This window comes from Gekko japonicus, unplaced genomic scaffold (genome assembly GCF_001447785.1).
Source record: "Gekko japonicus isolate JY-2015 unplaced genomic scaffold, Gekko_japonicus_V1.1 scaffold1605, whole genome shotgun sequence".
In the NCBI taxonomy this organism is placed as follows: domain Eukaryota; kingdom Metazoa; phylum Chordata; class Lepidosauria; order Squamata; family Gekkonidae; genus Gekko; species Gekko japonicus.
In genome coordinates, this window is record NW_015167584.1 from 349957 (window position 1) to 367839 (window position 17883).

General features: G+C 42.5%; 1 protein-coding gene across 1 annotated transcript in view; it reads left to right on the forward strand.

Annotated features, from left to right (window-relative positions):
* The window catches only part of LOC107112721 (SH3 and PX domain-containing protein 2B-like), a 297243-nt gene that overhangs the window by 217845 nt on the left and 61515 nt on the right, over positions 1–17883 (forward strand). The window contains exon 4 of the mRNA XM_015413908.1: positions 1047–1123. Coding sequence (XP_015269394.1) covers positions 1047–1123 — 77 coding nt within the window. The remainder of the gene's footprint in view (positions 1–1046; positions 1124–17883) is intronic.

Below are 17883 nucleotides of genomic sequence, written 5' to 3' on the forward strand. Positions count from 1 at the left end.
GCTCGGAGCCTTTAACTAAGGCTCACCTGGGGGTGCCACTTGAGGTGGCACTCCTCCAACACCCCTGGAGCGCGGATTGCCTCGCCAGCTTCAGGGGAGAGCATCCGCCATCGCTGAGCCGCAGACTGGAAGTCCTTGTACTAGTTTTTTAAGGCGTATTGTCGGCGTAAGCCATGGGTGTGCTCCACTTCCCAGATTTTGGAGTGTGATCGCGCCCGGATAATCCGCCCACCATCCGTCCTTTCCCGCGGCAACTTTGCCGTGTGACCGGGGCCATAATCTACTTTTTATTACCGGATAAACTTCCTGTTTGGATAGGAAAAGTATGGGAGGATAAATACTTGTTTCTTTGGGCACTGGGTTGCTGTAATCACTTAATCTTTTTATTCTAGTTTATCTGCGCCCTATAATTATATGCTGATAAAATCTGTTGGGCTAAATATTACCATTCTCCAAGAAGATTGTTTATCTGAGGCATCTGTGATGGACCCATCAGCAGTTCTTGGCACACCGAAAGGCTGTAAAAGCAAAATTGTGCTCTCTACAGCTTGATTCCATTTTTGTTGGCAATCGTCTGTTTCCAAAGTTTATGGTGTGCAGCGTTAGCCATTTTGGCTCCCTTAACGCAAAAGTTTTTAGTGTCCTGGCCAGCAGCTACATCTCTTACAGATTCACTATGCAGAGGCACAGTTACTGAGCCAAAGCCCTGACACCCCCCCTCCTCACAAAGCAGCCAATTGGCCAATCCTGTTGCAAGAACCTCCAATTTCATGTGCCTCCCTTGTCCCTAGGTTGGTAAATGGGGAGGATATATGTGTGTCTGGTTATGTCCCTCAAGATGCTGGATTTGATGCTTCCAGTTTTTTCTCTAGTTGACAATAACTGGAGAAAATATGGAAAGAAAGATGTTGTTAAGCTGTTAATGTGGCTTTTTATGGGAAAAAAAAGATAGTTTGGGACATAGAAATACTTTAGTTTCACAATACCACTGAAATGGTATTACCCAAAGAACCAATGACTAGCATCACTTTTTGTTGTTTGAACAGGCAAGATCCTGTTTCGTCGCAGTCACATCCGTGATGTTGCTATCAAGCGCCTTATTCCAATTGATGAGTACTGTAAGGTAAGTGATATTTTTCTACTACTTTTGAGTGGGTCGTTAAGATACATATTTGTTATATTTGGCATTTATAAGAGACAATCCTCATCATTTATTTAATTTTTTGTTTGTCAATTTATTTGGGGGGAAACATACCCTTCCTTTTGACAATATAGTTCCCAAGGGGCTATTACATTGTTGTTGAGTAAACAACTAAAAATGTCAGTATAAAATTAAAGTATCAGAATATCCAAATGTCATTTGTGGGGAGGCAGGGATTCTTCTTCACTTGAATCACAGATTTCAATGGCATCATGGTTACTGTCTCTCTTCAGCTGTGGAAAAGGGACTAAAGGACAAAGCTGGTACCATTTCTCATACTGGCTGAGGTATTATAGCTGTTTCCGCTGGTCTCTTGAGGGGCCATAGCAACAATGGGGGGGAAATAGGTGTATCCTAATATATACTACCACCAGTGCTGTTCTGTTCTAAAGCACTTTCCCTTAATTAGAATCTTAGCAGGGATCTTGAATATAATGAAATACACAGGGGTCCCCAGTCTTGTTCAGCCTGTGGGCACTTTTAAAATTTTGGGATCAGGCAATGGACTCCCCCACAAAATGGCTGCCATGTTGATCTGGGGACAATCAGAAAATTGCTGCCATAGGGTACAGGGGCTAATCACAAAATGCTGGGAAGTTGCAAGACAAGCATCCTCCTCCTATGAAGTCAGGGTTTTTTCCCCTGGTTTATTTTACTCTAGTGAGGTGGAGGAAAGCAAGTGGGCACCAGGAAACAGATTGCTTGGCACCACAATGCTCATGGGCAACACATGGGAGGGGTCAATGAAGTAAACTATTCAGTAGGTCTTCTACAGACTAGTTCTTTGAGGTAGTGTGGAGTGCTTGGGACATTTGAAAGGCACTTTGTAAGTGGTGATGATCACACGATGCCCATACAAATAAGGACGTGACTTAGTTGTCCCTTCTTGTGTGTGTAAAATGCCATCAAGTCATAGCTGACTTAGGGTGACCACAGCATGGGACTTTCAAGGCAAGCAGTTAAGCAGAGGTGATTTGCTGCTGCCTTCCTCTGCAGAGTCTTCCTTGGAGGTCTCCCATACAAGTACCAACCATGCTAGCTTCTGCAGTCTGACAAGATTGGGCTATACCATGCTGCCTTCCCTCCTCAGTCCCTTCTTGTGCCCAGGGATTTTTGTTCAAAAGCAAGATGTTTGTGGATGACCTTCTTCCTCCATACTACCTGAGGCTAACACATGAAAACAGCTGCCAGTCCTCATCTGGATGGGAAAATCTACTTATTAGATTTCCCTAGAGCCTGTAATAGTTTGAACACGATGGAATCCTTCCTGAAAATAATTCAAACTGTTGCCTTCAAATACTAATCTATGTAATAAAACTGCTGCTTGGTTACTGTGATGGCTCCTGTATAGAGAGGAGCTACATATACAAAGCTGGAGACAGGAGTAAAGTTATAAGTGGTAGGGCAATTTTTACGTGGCAGCACAAATTATTTTAGGTGTGATGTGAGGAACTGGCTTCTAGAACACTGGATAGCAGTTGAAAATTTGGGCTCTTAAGTATGGCAGCAAGACTGGAGATTTGGCAGCTGGCTCGAACTCTTGAGACATAGTGCTTGGGTTATGGGTGGATGCTTTAAGGTTGGGCTGAAATCTACAGTGGCAGCAAAGGATGCTGAGACAGTAAATGTTTAGTTCTGAACTCTCCTTTTTGATTACGATGTTCAGGAATACCACACTGTAGTGGCCAATTCTATTTTGTGACCATTTTGCTCTGTTCTCAAGGCCTAACCTCAGTAACCTTCCATGGGTCTAATTTGGAAAGTAAATATAAAGCTGTAATTGTCTAAAAGTGCTATCTTACCCACATCTGTCAACGCAGCATTATTAAGAATGTGTCACAATAAAGAGACGCTCACAGAATCACTAACCTGTAGGGGGGAAATGTGATCTAAAAACCATGATGAATTGTGCATTCACCACAGTCTAAACAACATTTGGATGTAAAACAAACCAACGAAACAAACCAACAAAATGGTGGGTCTCTAATGCAAACAAGGCCAGATGTTTTAGAGTCCCAGACTTTGGGGTAGACATTCAAATGTATTTTTGTAAGAGAAGTGTTATATTGTATCTGAAATAGATCTTTAGTCCTTCAACCACCTCTCCCCCCTGTTAAATTTGCGCACACTTTTGGCTTATTTTTCTAAAACTTTCCTCTGTTTTATCTAAAAGTTGAGGAAGGAATGTGGGAAAGGAATGTGGGGAAAGCTGCAAATTTAGCAAAGGAAAAGGGAGCACAGGAGTAGTAGAAACCGTCATACTTTCCTGTTAATGGTTTTGCTTTTGTCAGTTTTTTATATATATAATACACATACAAATTGTACCTAATTTTCTTCCATGCCCACATGTTGTTTGAAACCTTCCCATTATTTTTTAATGTTTTTAGTTTCATGTCTCCATTCCCTTCTAAGAATTTTGTTTTGTTTAAAAGGTCATGTTCTTGTAAATGTTGGAGTACTACATTTACTCTCAGCCCAGTTATAGCAAACTTTTACATGGAGCATTTTGAAAAAACAGCTTTAGAATCTGCACCCCACAAACCAACAGTCTGGTTCTGGTACGTAGATGATACGTTTATCATTTGGAACCATGGAGAAGTAGAATTGATGGTGTGGAGTGGAGTGTTAATTTCTATTTGTTTTTTGGGGTAATAGTGATTATTCCCTTCGAAAAGATTCAGCCCCTCGTTCCTCTTTCTCATCTGCTCAATAACCGGTACTGAAGGAGTTTGTAATTTCAATTCCAATCGAATGATATTTAATTGTGAATCTTGAATGACTTAGCGTGAATAGAGTGAGTAAAATGGTGTTTGCAAGGGGAACCGACATGAAGGAGGAAATTGACGAAAATACCCCAGTGGGAGAAATGTTGGTCAACAATTTCTAAGGATTTGGAAGGCGGGAATACAAAAGGGCATTGAACAAGCATTTGCAAGTTTCCATGACCCCCAATTGGAGACAGAGAGTAGTGAAAAACCAGAACAATGTGGTCAGAGTTCTGCAGAGATCTCTATGTGCCAGCAAGAAAAGGAAAGTATAGAGATGTCATATTTATTGACCCAAAGACGAAATAAGAGGACAACCAAAGTGAGCTATTTGAAGAGGGAGGCAACAAAAAGAAAGGTACAAAGATTTTTTCCCCAAAAGAAGAAAAATTGGAAAAGAAAGTGGCAAGAAAGATTTGTTTGGAAGGCTAAAAAGGACAATATAGGATGGAGACATGAATTTTTGAGAGCTACTGAGAAGAGATTGGAAATGAACTATCACCCCTGTAAGGGGAAAAAACATATAGACATGTTGCTACAGAGGAAGAGGCTTCAGATCCCTAGAAGGCAATTTAAAATATATAAAAAAGTGTTTATGTAACTTATATATATATTTCTTTTTCCCCTTTGAAAGTTAGTAAAATGGAATGAATTGACATGATTAAGGTGTTGGTGTTTGTAAAATGGAATGAATTGACATGATTAAGGTGTTGGTAATATATGGACCATAGTGCTAAGTGTGCATGATATAAATTAATCAAGTTGTATGGAAGAGGATTGAGTTAATATTAATTAAATGTTGGAGTAGATAAACTAGATAGGAGTAAGATATATTTAAAAGGGAAAGGAGAAGGTAGTAACAATGTTTATGTAATTTTTTTTGAATGTGTAAAATTGGAATGAATTGAGCTAATTAATGTAAGTGTTTAGGAATTTTTTTCTTATCTTTTCTTTTGAAAATGTACAAGTTGGAATGAAAGGGTGGTGGTAAATAGGTAGACAGAGAGTTATAGAAGGTAACTAAGTGATATGAAAGAGAGTTAAGTTAATATTAAATAAATGTTGGAATGGATAATTAGATTTGTGATAGTAAACTTTGGGGATTGTTATGTATGTTGTATAGAAAAATGACCAAGCATAGTGACAAAATATATTAGAAATCGATGTATGGAAAATACTTAAGAAATTATGGGAGAAATTTGAAGGTTATAGTATTTTCCTAAAGTAAAATTTATAAAAGATGTTATATCAATTTTGCTAAAAGACAACCCTGGCTTGAACAGTTGGGGGGTAAACAACGAAAATTTTGAAGTAATAATAATAATACAAAAACAAAAAATAATAATATAAAAATTCAAAACTTATTATTTATGTTTAATGTAGAAACATGGAACTTGATGGATATTGGAACAAACAGGAATTTTCTAACATCTTGTGTCGAGGGAATGATTACGAGGGATGGTTGGTTTAATATTTATAGAGATTACAGATCCATAAATGACGAAGTTGAATTAAAAATATATTATTAATGGATGGATGTACTTGATAATTGCTTTATTTCGTGAAGGTTAAGAATTAAAAAGTAATTATACTTGTTTGATTTGTTGTTGTTTAGAATATGTTATCAATAGTATAGGGTGTTAATGGGATGGAATGCTTATTTATGATCTATTATTGATATGTGCATTAATTTGAAAACCCAATAAAATATATTTAAAATAAGAAAAAAGAAGAAGTCAAGGGTAAACTCCCATTTCTAGATATCATGGTCATCTGCAAAACTAACCTTCAATTAGGTCACAAGGTCTACAGAAAACCAACTCACACAGACCGCTGTTTGCATAAAAACTCCAATCACCACCCACGGCAAAAAACAGGCATAATCAAAACATTAGTAGACCACGCAAGACAGATATGTGAACCGCACTTCTCAATGGCAAACGAAATAATCTAAACCATGCTCTTCAAGCAAATGGCTACTCCAAGAATTAAATCAGAAGAGCGATTAAACCAAAGGTAAAACAAACAACTGAGGAAAAACAGTCTCCCACAGGAAAAGTGTTTTTGCCATATACCAAAGGAATCACTGATCAGATGGGGAAAATTATGAAAAAACACAACCTACAAACAGTATTCAGACCCACGAGAAAAATATAACAGATGCTATGATCGGCAAAAGACAGAAGAGACCCCCTCACTTCTGCAGGAGTATACCGCATACCATGCAGTTGTGGAGAAGTTTACATCGGGACCACACAGCGTAGCATTCGGACAAGAATAAAAGAACATGAAAGACACTGTAGTCTTGGCCAACCTGAAAAATCAGCAGTGGCTGAACATAGCCTAACTCAAATAGGACACAGTATTTTGTTCCAAGAGACTGAAAGGTTGGAGAACACTTTCAATTACCATGTCAGATTACACAGGGAAGCCATTGAAAATCACAAACATAAACATAATTTCAACAGGAAAGAAGAGAGTTTAAAAATAAATAGGACATGGCTTCCTGTCCTGAAAAACACAAAAGGCTTTACATCAGACAATAGCACTACAGATAAGATTAGAATTTCAACAACCTCCTCAGGAAGCAGGAAACCTCCTCAGGAAACAAAAGAACCTCCTCAGGAAAGCTCCACCATTAGCATGTCCATAGCCTGGGGAACTCCTACAAGACAATGACTCAGCCCTACCCACCTTCTGGAGTAGATATAAATTTACTGCCTACCATTTTCTTCTCACCTTGACACAGAGAGTATTCCATCTTTCTGTGTTTATACCTCTGAGGATGCCAGTCACAGTTACTGGCGAAACGTCAGGTTCTACAATGCCAAGACCACGGCCACACATCCCGGAAAATCCACAGCAACTAATGAACTCCGGCCGTGAAAGCCTTCGACAACATATTGGAGTACAAAGCGCTGTAGAAATGAAATGAAGAAGACTGCTTGCTTAGATACAAGGCAGTTGTCTTCCCCTGCTGTAGGTGGAAGACTGGTGGTACATTTAACCAAGATAAGCATACCAAGAATGGTAGCACATCGTTTTTCAGCCTTATGGCTAAGATTGTGTGTGTGTGTGTGTGTGAATGGCAGCACAGCTCGTTAAACAATGCAGGGAAATATTCCCAAACAAGACTTAAAGCACTTCGCTCTAAACTAAAAAAATAAATTATTAATTTGAATTATTTTTTACTGAGTCTTATAGTTGTTTTAAGCCACTGAGATTAGAACTGCATTAAAGTATTATGGTTTATTTAATGACTTTCTTCATCTCTACTGAAGCCTAAGAGTTCATCATTCAAGTCTTTGCAACTGTAATTTTTAATTCTTGTTTTATTACATTTGTTGTTGTTGTTCAGTCGCACAGTCGAGTCCGACTCTTCGCGACCCCATGGACAATCTCCCGCCAGGCTCTCCTGTCTTCCGCCGTCCTCCGAAGTTGGCTCAATTTCATGTTCGTTGCATCGCTGACACTGTCTAACCATCTCATCCTTTGCCGTCCCCGTCTTCTTTGACCTTCAATCTTTCCCAGCATCAGGGTCTTTTCCAGTGAGTGCTCCCTTCTCATTTGGTGGCCAAAGTATTTGAGCTTCAGTTTCATTATCTGGCCTTCCAGGGAACAGTCAGGGTTGATTTCTTTGAGGATTGACTGATTTGTTCTTCTTGCAGTCCAAGGGACTCTCAAGAGTCTTCTCCAGCACCATAGTTCAAAAGAATCTATTCTTCGGCGCTCGGCCTTCCTTATAGTCCAACTCTCACAGCCATACATGACTACTGGGAATACCATTGCTTTGACCATGCGGACTTTTGTTGGCAGGGTGATGTCTCTACTTTTTATCATGCTGTTTAGGTTCGCCATCGCTTTCCTCCCAAGGAGCAGGCGTCTTTTAATTTCATGGCTGCAGTCACAGTCTGCGGTGATCTGGGATCCCAGGAACGTGAAGTCTGTCACTACTTCCACGACTTCCCCTTCTATTTGCCAAGGAGTGATGGGGCCGGATGCCATGATCTTAGTTTTTTTGATGTTGAGCTTCAAGCCCACTTTTGCGCTCTCCTCTTTTACTCTGAGCAAGAGGCTCTTTAGATCCTTTTCACTTTCAGCCATTAGAGTGGTATCATCTGCATATCTGAGGTTGTTGATCTTTTCCCCAGCAATCTTAATTCCCGCTTGTGATTCATCCAGGCCAGCATTTCGCATGATGTACTCTGCATATATATTAAATAAGCAAGGCGACAATATACATCCTTGTCGTACTCCTTTTCCTATGCTGAACCAATCAGTTGTTCCATATCCGGTTCTAACTGTCGCTTCTTGGCCCTTATACAGGTTTCTCAAGAGACATGTGAGGTGGTCTGGTACTCCCATCTCTTTAAGGACCTGCCATAGTTTGTTGTGATCCACACAGTCAAAAGCTTTAGCATAGTCAATGAAGCAGAAGTAGATATTTTTCTGGTACTCTCTTGCTTTCTCCATAATCCAGCGAATGTTGGCAATTTGATCTCTAGTTCCTCTACCTCTTCGAAACCCAGCTTGTACTTCTGGTAGTTCTCTATCCACGTACTGTTGAAGCCTAGCTTGTAGGATCTTGAGCATGACCTTGCTAGCGTGTGATATGAGTGCAATTGTGCGATAGTTTGAACATTCCTTGGCATTGCCCTTCTTTGGGATTGGAATGTATACTGACCTTTTCCAATCCTGTGGCCACTGTTGCGTTTTCCAAATTTGCTGGCAAATGGAGTGCAGCACTTTAACAGCATCATCTTCTAAGACTTTGAATAGCTCAGCTGGAATACCATCACCTCCACTAGCTTTGTTGTTAGCAATGCTTTCTAAGGCCCATTTAACTTCACATTCCAGGATGTCTGGCTCGAGGTCAGTGATTATACCGTCGTGGTTGTCAAGGACATCGAGGTCTTTCTTGTATAGTTCTTCTGTGTATTCTTGCCATCTTTTCCTAATCTCTTCTGCTTCTGTTAGGTCCCTACCGTTTTTGTCCTTTATCATGGCCAGCTTTGCATGGAACGCTCCCTTGATTTCTCCAATTTTCTTGAAGAGATCTCTAGTCCTTCCCATTCTATTGTTTTCTTCTATTACTTTGCACTGTTCATTCAGGAAGGCCTCCTTATCTCTCCTTGCTGTTCTCTGGAAATCTGCGTTCAGTTGGGTAAATCTTTCCTTTTCGCCTTTGCCTTTCGCTTTCCTTCTTTCCTCTGCTATTTGTAAAGCCTCATCAGAAAGCCACTTTGCTTTCTTACATTTCTTTTTCTTTGGGATGGTGGTGATTGCTGCCTCCTGTACGATGTCACGAACCTCTGTCCATAGTTCTTCAGGCACTCTATCTATCAAATCCAGACCCTTGAATCTATTCTTCACCTCTACTGTATATTCATCAGGGATGCGATCTAGGTCAAACCTGAATGGCCTCGTGGTTTTCCCAATTTTCTTCAGTTTAAGTCTGAATTTTGCAATGAGTAGCTCATGATCTGAACCACAGTCAGCTCCAGGTCTTGTTTTTACTGACTGGATAGAGCTTCTCCATCTTTGACTGCAAATTATATAGTCAATCTGATTTCGGTGTTGCCCATCTGGTGATGTCCATGTGTAGAGTCGCCTCTTAGGTTGTTGGAAAAGGGTGTTCGCTATGACCAGTGTGTTCTCTTGACAAAACTCTGTTAACCTTTGCCCTGCTTCATTTTGCTTTCCAAGGCCAAACTTGTCTGTTATTCCAGTTACCTTTTGACTTCCTACTTTAGCATTCCAGTCCCCTATGATGATGAGGACATCATTTTTTGGTGTTAGTTCTAGGAGGTGTTGTAGGTCTTCATAGAACCGGTCCACTTCAGCCTCTTCTGCATCAGTGGTTGGGGCATAGACTTGGATTACTGTGATGTTGAATGGTTTGCCTTGGAATCGGACAGAAATCATTCTGTCATTTTTGAGATTGTATCCCAGTACTGCCTTTTGCACTCTCTTGTTGACTATAAAGGCCACACCATTTTTTCTACGAGATTCCTGGCCACAGTAGTAGATATAATGGTCTTCTGAGTTAAATTCGCCCATTCCTGTCCACTTTAGTTCACTGATTCCTAGGATATCGATGTTCAGTCTTGCCATCTCATTTTTGACCACGTCAAGCTTACCTTGATTCATAGATCTTACATTCCAGGTTCCTATGTAGTATTGTTCTTTGCAGCATTGGACTTTCCTTTCACCATCAGACACATCCACAACTGAGCGTCCTTTCGGCTTTGGCCCAGCCGCTTCACTCTTTCTGGGGTTACTTGTACTTGTCCTCTGCTCTTCCTCAGTAGCATATTGGACACCTTCCGACCTGAGGGGCTCATCTTCCGGCGTCATATCTTTTAGCCTTTTGATACTGTCCATGGGGTTTTCTTGGCAAAAATACTGGAGTGGGTTGCCATTTCCTTCTCCAGGTGGATCACGCTTGGTCTGAGTTCTCTGCTGTGGCCTGTCCGTCTTGGGTGGCCCTTCACGGCATAGCCCACAGCTTCATTGAACTGCGCAAGCCCCCTCGCCACGACAAGGCAGTGATCCATGAGGGGCAGTAGGTGACGTTAAAGACATCTGTCTGAGACCCTGGAGAGTGGCTGCCAGCCAGAATAGGCAATACTGAATTTGATGGACCAATTATCTGCTTCATCATAAGGCATAAGAATACAAGAGAAGCCATGCTGGATCAGGCCAATGACCCATCCAGTCCCACACTCTGTATCACACAGTGGCCATAACCAACACTCACTCTAAGCAGTGGAGTCTTGTGAGCAAGAATTCTACTTTCTGAGCTACTGGCATTAAAACTGTGAGCAAACAATTTGTTTTGCTCTGGGGCCATCTTTCCTGAGCTAAGACAAAAATATGTGAGCCGGAGATCTTCTAAGACTTTGAATAGCTCAGCTGGAATACCATCACCTCCACTAGCTTTGTTGTTAGTAATGCTTTCTAAGGCCCATTTAACTTCACATTCCAGGATGTCTGGCTCAAGGTCAGTGATTATACCGTCGTGTTTGTCAAGGACATTGAGGTCTTTCTTGTATAGTTCTTCTGTGTATTCTTGCCATCTTTTCCTAATCTCTTCTGCTTCTGTTAGGTCCCTACCGTTTTTGTCCTTTATCATGGCCAGCTTTGCATGGAACGCTCCCTTGATTTCTCCAATTTTCTTGAAGAGATCTCTAGTCCTTCCCATTCTATTGTTTTCTTCTATTACTTTGCACTGTTCATTCAGGAAGGCCTCCTTATCTCTCCTTGCTGTTCTCTGGAAATCTGCGTTCAGTTGGGTAAATCTTTCCTTTTCGCCTTTGCCTTTCGCTTTCCTTCTTTCCTCTGCTATTTGTAAAGCCTCATCAGAAAGCCATTTTGCTTTCTTGCATTTCTTTTTCTTTGGTATGGTGGTGATTGCTGCCTCCTGTACGATGTCACGAACCTCTGTCCATAGTTCTTCAGGCACTCTATCTATCAAATCCAGACCCTTGAATCTATTCTTCACCTCTACTGTATATTCATCAGGGATGTGATCTAGGTCAAACCTGAATGGCCTCATGGTTTTCCCGATTTTCTTCAGTTTAAGTCTGAATTTTGCAATGAGTAGCTCATGATCTGAACCACAGTCAGCTCCAGGTCTTGTTTTTACTGACTGGATAGAGCTTCTCCATCTTTGACTGCAAATTATATAGTCAATCTGATTTCGGTGTTGCCCATCTGGTGATGTCCATGTGTAGAGTCGCCTCTTAGGTTGTTGGAAAAGGGTGTTCGCTATGACCAGTGTGTTCTCTTGACAAAACTCTGTTAACCTTTGCCCTGCTTCATTTTGCTTTCCAAGGCCAAACTTGTCTGTTATTCCAGTTACCTTTTCACTTCCTACTTTAGCATTCCAGTCCCCTATGATGATGAGGACATCATTTTTTGGTGTTAGTTCTAGGAGGTGTTGTAGGTCTTCATAGAACCGGTCTACTTCAGCCTCTTCTGCATCAGTGGTTGGGGCATAGACTTGGATTACTGTGATGTTGAATGGTTTGCCTTGGAATCGGACAGAAATCATTCTGTCATTTTTGAGATTGTATCCCAGTACTGCCTTTTGCACTCTCTTGTTGACTATAAAGGCCACACCATTTTTTCTATGAGATTCCTGGCCACAGTAGTAGATATAATGGTCTTCTGAGTTAAATTCGCCCATTCCTGTCCACTTTAGTTCACTGATTCCTAGGATATCGATGTTCAGTCTTGCCATCTCATTTTTGACCACGTCAAGCTTACCTTGATTCATAGATCTTACATTCCAGGTTCCTATGTAGTATTGTTCTTTGCAGCATTGGACTTTCCTTTCACCATCAGACACATCCACAACTGAGGGTCCTTTCGGCTTTGGCCCAGCCGCTTCACTCTTTCTGGGGTTACTTGTACTTGCCCTCTGCTCTTCCTCAGTAGCATATTGGACACCTTCCGACCTGAGGGGCTCATCTTCCGGCGTCATATCTTTTAGCCTTTTGATACTGTCCATGGGGTTTTCTTGGCAAAAATACTGGAGTGGGTTGCCATTTCCTTCTCCAGGTGGATCACGCTTGGTCTGAGTTCTCTGCTGTGGCCTGTCCGTCTTGGGTGGCCCTTCACGGCATAGCCCACAGCTTCATTGAACTGCGCAAGCCCCCTCGCCACGACAAGGCAGTGATCCATGAGGGGATCATACCTTCTAATGCTTTAGCTTGTCATAGTTTGCTTTTATAATCCCTAGTGAATTGAATTTATAAATAAAGTTTCTGAATTGTTCATTTCTTTGAGAAAAACTCATAGAATAGGCACTGGCGCACGCACACGTGTATACCCAGATTTAATTTTAAATAGGAAAAAAAATCCCCTAACTAATAGGAACAGCATCTGTCTACTATAAAAGAATGCCATTAATAGCATTACATATGACAGACCCTAAAATATATCATGATTAATGATGTTGTGACCACTTAGTGTTCTCCTCTTTCTAGTTGGGGTTACGAGGTAACAAGCCTGCACTCCCAGGTACTGGTACTTAAACTGTGCTATTTTCTGAAAAGGGAGGGTAGAGATGAGCAAGCCAATGTAGGCATGATATGGGCACCACCAAACAGAACAGTTTTCTGTCACTGGTTTTTCTCCTATGTGGAGAAATAGTACTCCATGGAGAACATGGAGAAATAGTATTCCAACTTAAAAAAAAAAGCATGGAGATTTCTGTGGTTTGTGGATGTATAGTACATGCTGAGTGTTACAGAAATTAATTGTAACCACATCCTCTCCAAAAGCTGTATAAGCAACAATAGTTTCTTGTTTGCTTTTTTGGGAAAGAAGAGAAAGCTTCATCTCCCAAGACCAGTCCTAGAACCTCTGTTTTCATGACTGCTTGAAAGCCAGAGAAAAACAGACTCCATATTGCAAAGCTGGATGAGAACAGCCTTATGACATTATTAAAGACATTCCTTGAATGGCGCTATCTGGTCCTAGCTTTCTTCTGCCTCTCCTTCCTCACAAGATTGTTCATAAGTTTGAGATTTCTTTAGAGATCTAAAATCACAAAAGGTATGGAGAAACTAAGTTTCAAACTTCACACTGTAGTGTGAAGTGTGTCCTGGGGATAACTAAATATATTGTTCTGTTTTTGTTATCACTTCCCTCAAGAAAGCATACATTATTCTCCATCCAGTTTTATTCTCACAGTGAGCCTGTAATGTAGGACTGGCCCCAGGGTAGCTACTGAGCCTCCTGGACTTTGAACCCTAGTTCTAGACAGGCACAAACCCCTCTGCAGTCTCTTTGTTTTGGCTTTGAGAGAGGTGCATCATGTTTCTAAAAAATCATTTTAGCAGCAGATTACCACATAGCTGTGCAAGCAGCTTAAATGTTAACCACTTAAACATACCTTGCTTCCACACTGGCCATTTTGTCTGGAATCTTCATTAGTACACAAGGCTTTTTACAGAAAATCCAAATGATCACTGCTTAAACACTGATATCAAGCATCTTCAATGTTATCATGTCTCTTTTCAGATCTAGTTTGATAAAATATTTTTGTCTCTGAGCAGACTTGCAGTGCAACCTTGTCTGGTGTGGACTGGCAAAGCACTAACAGTGCACCTGCAGCAATCAGGTTAGTGGTGTGTTACACGCACTCCAGTTCTTCGAGTACTGAGAGGTTCCAAAAGCTAGTGCTTTTCTGTTCTGGTTCCCTCTGAAGAAGAGATTACTGGAAACACATACCATTTGACATCTTGCAATCTGGATGTTATGCCTCCGTTGATACACCTCAAGATGGCATTAGCGTTTTTTGTTGCTGCATTACAGTGGCTGCTCATATTTAACTTACAGTCCACCCATACCCCAAAATCTTGTTCACATACACTGCTACCCAGAAGTGTATCCCACATGCGTGTTCCTCATTTTTATTACCCAGATGTAGAACTTGGCACTTATCCTTGTTAAATTGCATCTTGTCCACATCCACCCACTTTTCCACCGTGTTCAGATCTCATTGAATTCTATCTCTGTCTTCTCGTGTGTTTGCTGCTCCTCCCAAATCGGTGTTTTCTGCAAATTTAATGAGTAATCCCTCCACACCCTCATCCAGATCATTTATAAAAATATTGAAAAGTACTGGGCCCAAAACCGAGCCCTGTGGCACCCACCTGGACAACTCCCTCCATTCAGATGAAATGCCATTGACATCTACTCTTTGAGTGCAGTTCTCCAACCAGTTCCCTATCCACCTAACTATCCTAGAGTCCAGTCCAAAGTCCTCTAGTTTACCCATCAGAACATCATGGAGAACCCTGCCAAAAGCTTTACAGAAATCCAGGTAAACAACATCAACCACACTGTCCTCGATCCAATAAGTTCATCACTCAATCAAAGAAAGAAATGAGGTTGGTCTGGCAGGACCTTTTGGGGACAAATCCATGCTGATTTCTCCGGATCACCAAGTTGTCCTTTAGATGCTTGCAGATTGATCCCTTTAAAACCAGTGTCTTCCCTGGGACAGAGGTGAGACTGACTAACCTGTAGTTTCCTGGGTCATCCTTCCTCCCTTTTTTGAAACTTGGGATAACATCTGTCCTCCTCCAGTCTTGTGGCACATATCCTGTCCTCCAAGAGGTCTGGAAGATGATGGACAAAGGCTCTGCAAGCTCTCTAGAAAGTCCTTTGAGCACTCTTGGGTGCATACCATCTCGCCCAAGGGATTTGTACTCATTCAGTGCAACCAGGTGCTTCTCAACTACCTCTCTGTCCATGTCAACCAGCAGCTTGGACATCGTGCCTTGCCTGCTACCATCTCTAGGTGAGCCTGTTCTCTTCTTTGGGGGGGGGGGGACCTGAACAAAATAGGCATTAGCCTTTCTGCTTTCTCTTTGGCCTCTGTCAGCATTTCTCCGTTTTCAACCGACAATAGGCCCATCGCCTCTTTTATCTTGCATTTGCTCCTCACATATCTGAAGAAGATTTTCTTGTAGCAGGCCTCCCTTGGCAGCTTTAGCTCACTATGAGCTTTGTCCTCTCTGATAGCTGACCTACAGTGCCTAGCAATCCTCAGATATTCTTCTTTAGAGATATGTCCTTGCCTCCATTTCTTGAACATTTCCTTTTTCTCCCTTAGCACCTCACAAGAGTTCTCTGTTCATCCACATTGGCTTCTTGGATTTCCTACCAGGTTTCCTTCTTTTTGGAATAGCAATGGCTTGAGTTTGCAAGAACTCTTATTTTAGGAGAGCTCACCCTTCACTTGCTCCTTTCCCTTCCAGCAGTCTTGCCCATGGACTGATTCTCATCATGCCTCTAAGTTTATTAAAGTCTGCTCTACTGAAATCTAAGATACATGTGTAGCTATGAACTTCCTTGTTCTATCACAGCAAAAGAAATTCTAGCAGGACTATGGCTGAGCCCCTTGTAGCTTCTTTGAACATTTGGTGAAGGATGTTGTCAGCCAGACAGGTCAGGAATGCACGTGACTGTAGACAATTTGTAGAGTTTGTCTCCCAGCACCCATCAGGGAAGTTGAAGTCACCTATAACTACCAGGTCATGTTCTTTGGATACCCTGTCAAGCTGTTTAAGGAGGGCAGCATCCACCTCCTCATCCTGGTCAGGAGGTCTGTTGTTGTGTATTCATTGCAAGGCAAACTGTATGTGAATCACCCTATTGAAACACCATGTGCTAGGATCACACCTGGGCTAGGATCCAAATCCCTCCAATCATATTGGTAGCCCAGGAAGAACCAGCCAATCAAGTACCAGCAAGCTCCCTGAGTGGGAATGTCCGTGATTGGTCTTTATGTAGACAACCTAATTGGTTGGTATTTGTAAAGTAGGCGTGGCTACATTAGCCGGGAGAGTTTAAAAGCAGAACAGCTTCAATGCAAAAGCTGTTCTGGCTATTCATGTTGATCCGTGTTGGAGTTGTGTTCGAGTTGTTGAATAAAGCTGAATCTTTGCTGAATCACTCTCTGACTATTCTGTTAAGTGAGCGACTTAACAATTGGCGACGAAGGTGGGATCTTAAGGCAGGTAGGCAGCCCCGCTTAAAGCAATCCCATGACGGACAACAGCGAGCATCGCGCCGTGGCCGATCAGCAGCAGGCACCACCAGATCTGGAGGAAGCGCCTGCAATGATGGCCAATAGCCAGAAGTTCGAGGCATTCGAACCCACCACCGAGGACTGGGACGCTTACCTGACGCGGTTCAAGTTCCACCTCGAAGTGAACGACATCGCGACCGAAGAGAAGAAGCGGGCAACCCTACTGAGCTTGTGTGGCAAAAGTGTGTTTGACATTGCCCGGTCGCTGGTTGCACCAGCGGACATAAAGACGGTACCGTTCAAGGACCTGACAGAGAAGCTGAAAATGCACTTCTCACCTTAGCCATCAGAGATTGCCTGCCAGCACGCTTTTTAGAAAAGAAGCCAGGCAGCTAACGAGTCGGTGGCCGACAATGTAGCGGCGTTGCATAAGGCTGCAAGACCCTGCAACTTTGCAAACATCGAGGAGGCCCTCCGAGACCGGCTGGTGTGCGGCATGAGGGACGAAAGGCTGCAACAGTGGTTGTTTGCTCGCACCACCCTGACTTGGGCTGTTGCATACACTGAGGCCGTCGCTGCAGAAGCAGCCGACAAGTCAACCAAAGAGGTACGCCTGCGGTTGGCATCAACAGAGCAGCGTGTTCACCACCAAGCTTCTGGCAACGAGGGCGGTGACGCAGACAAGGACGTCTGCACAGTTAAGGCAGGAGCCGACAAGTGGACCTGAGTGAAGCCTGCAGCCAGCCCAATGTGCGCCAGTTGTGGCGGGAACCACCCTCGGGAGCACTGTTCGACCAGAGACATCATGTGTCGAGCGTGTGGAAGGCAGGGCCATCTAGCACGAGTCTGCAGATCGCAGAAAAAATAATCGGCGGCATCTCCACCGAAGAACCAGAGATCACAAGCAGCCGTAAAGGAAGCCAGCTGTCAGATGACAACCAGCCTGTCATCCACATCGACCATCCTTCGCAGTGGAGGTCAAGGGAAGATCCACGTCATACTCAACTTAGACGGCGTTCCGTGCAGCATGGAGGTCGACTCAGTGATCTCATAGAAGACGTGGCAGCAGCTGTTTCCAACCAGGAGTCGGAGGCGGTTGAAACCAGCGGACACGAGGGTATCAGATTTTCAGGCAAAGCGTATTCCTCTGGCAAGGAGGGATACGTTTAATGTCGAATTTAAGGGAAAATGTGCTGTGTTGTCTCTGTTAGTTGCTGAAGGTGACCAGGTTAGCCTGCTTGGCCTGGATTGGTTCGAACCCCTGGGTATTGGAATCACCGGGGTGAAAAGGTTGTTGAAAATAAATGGGCATTGTTGTATGCTGAGTTCCCTGAAGTATTTGGGGGCAGCCTGGGAAGGTACAACGG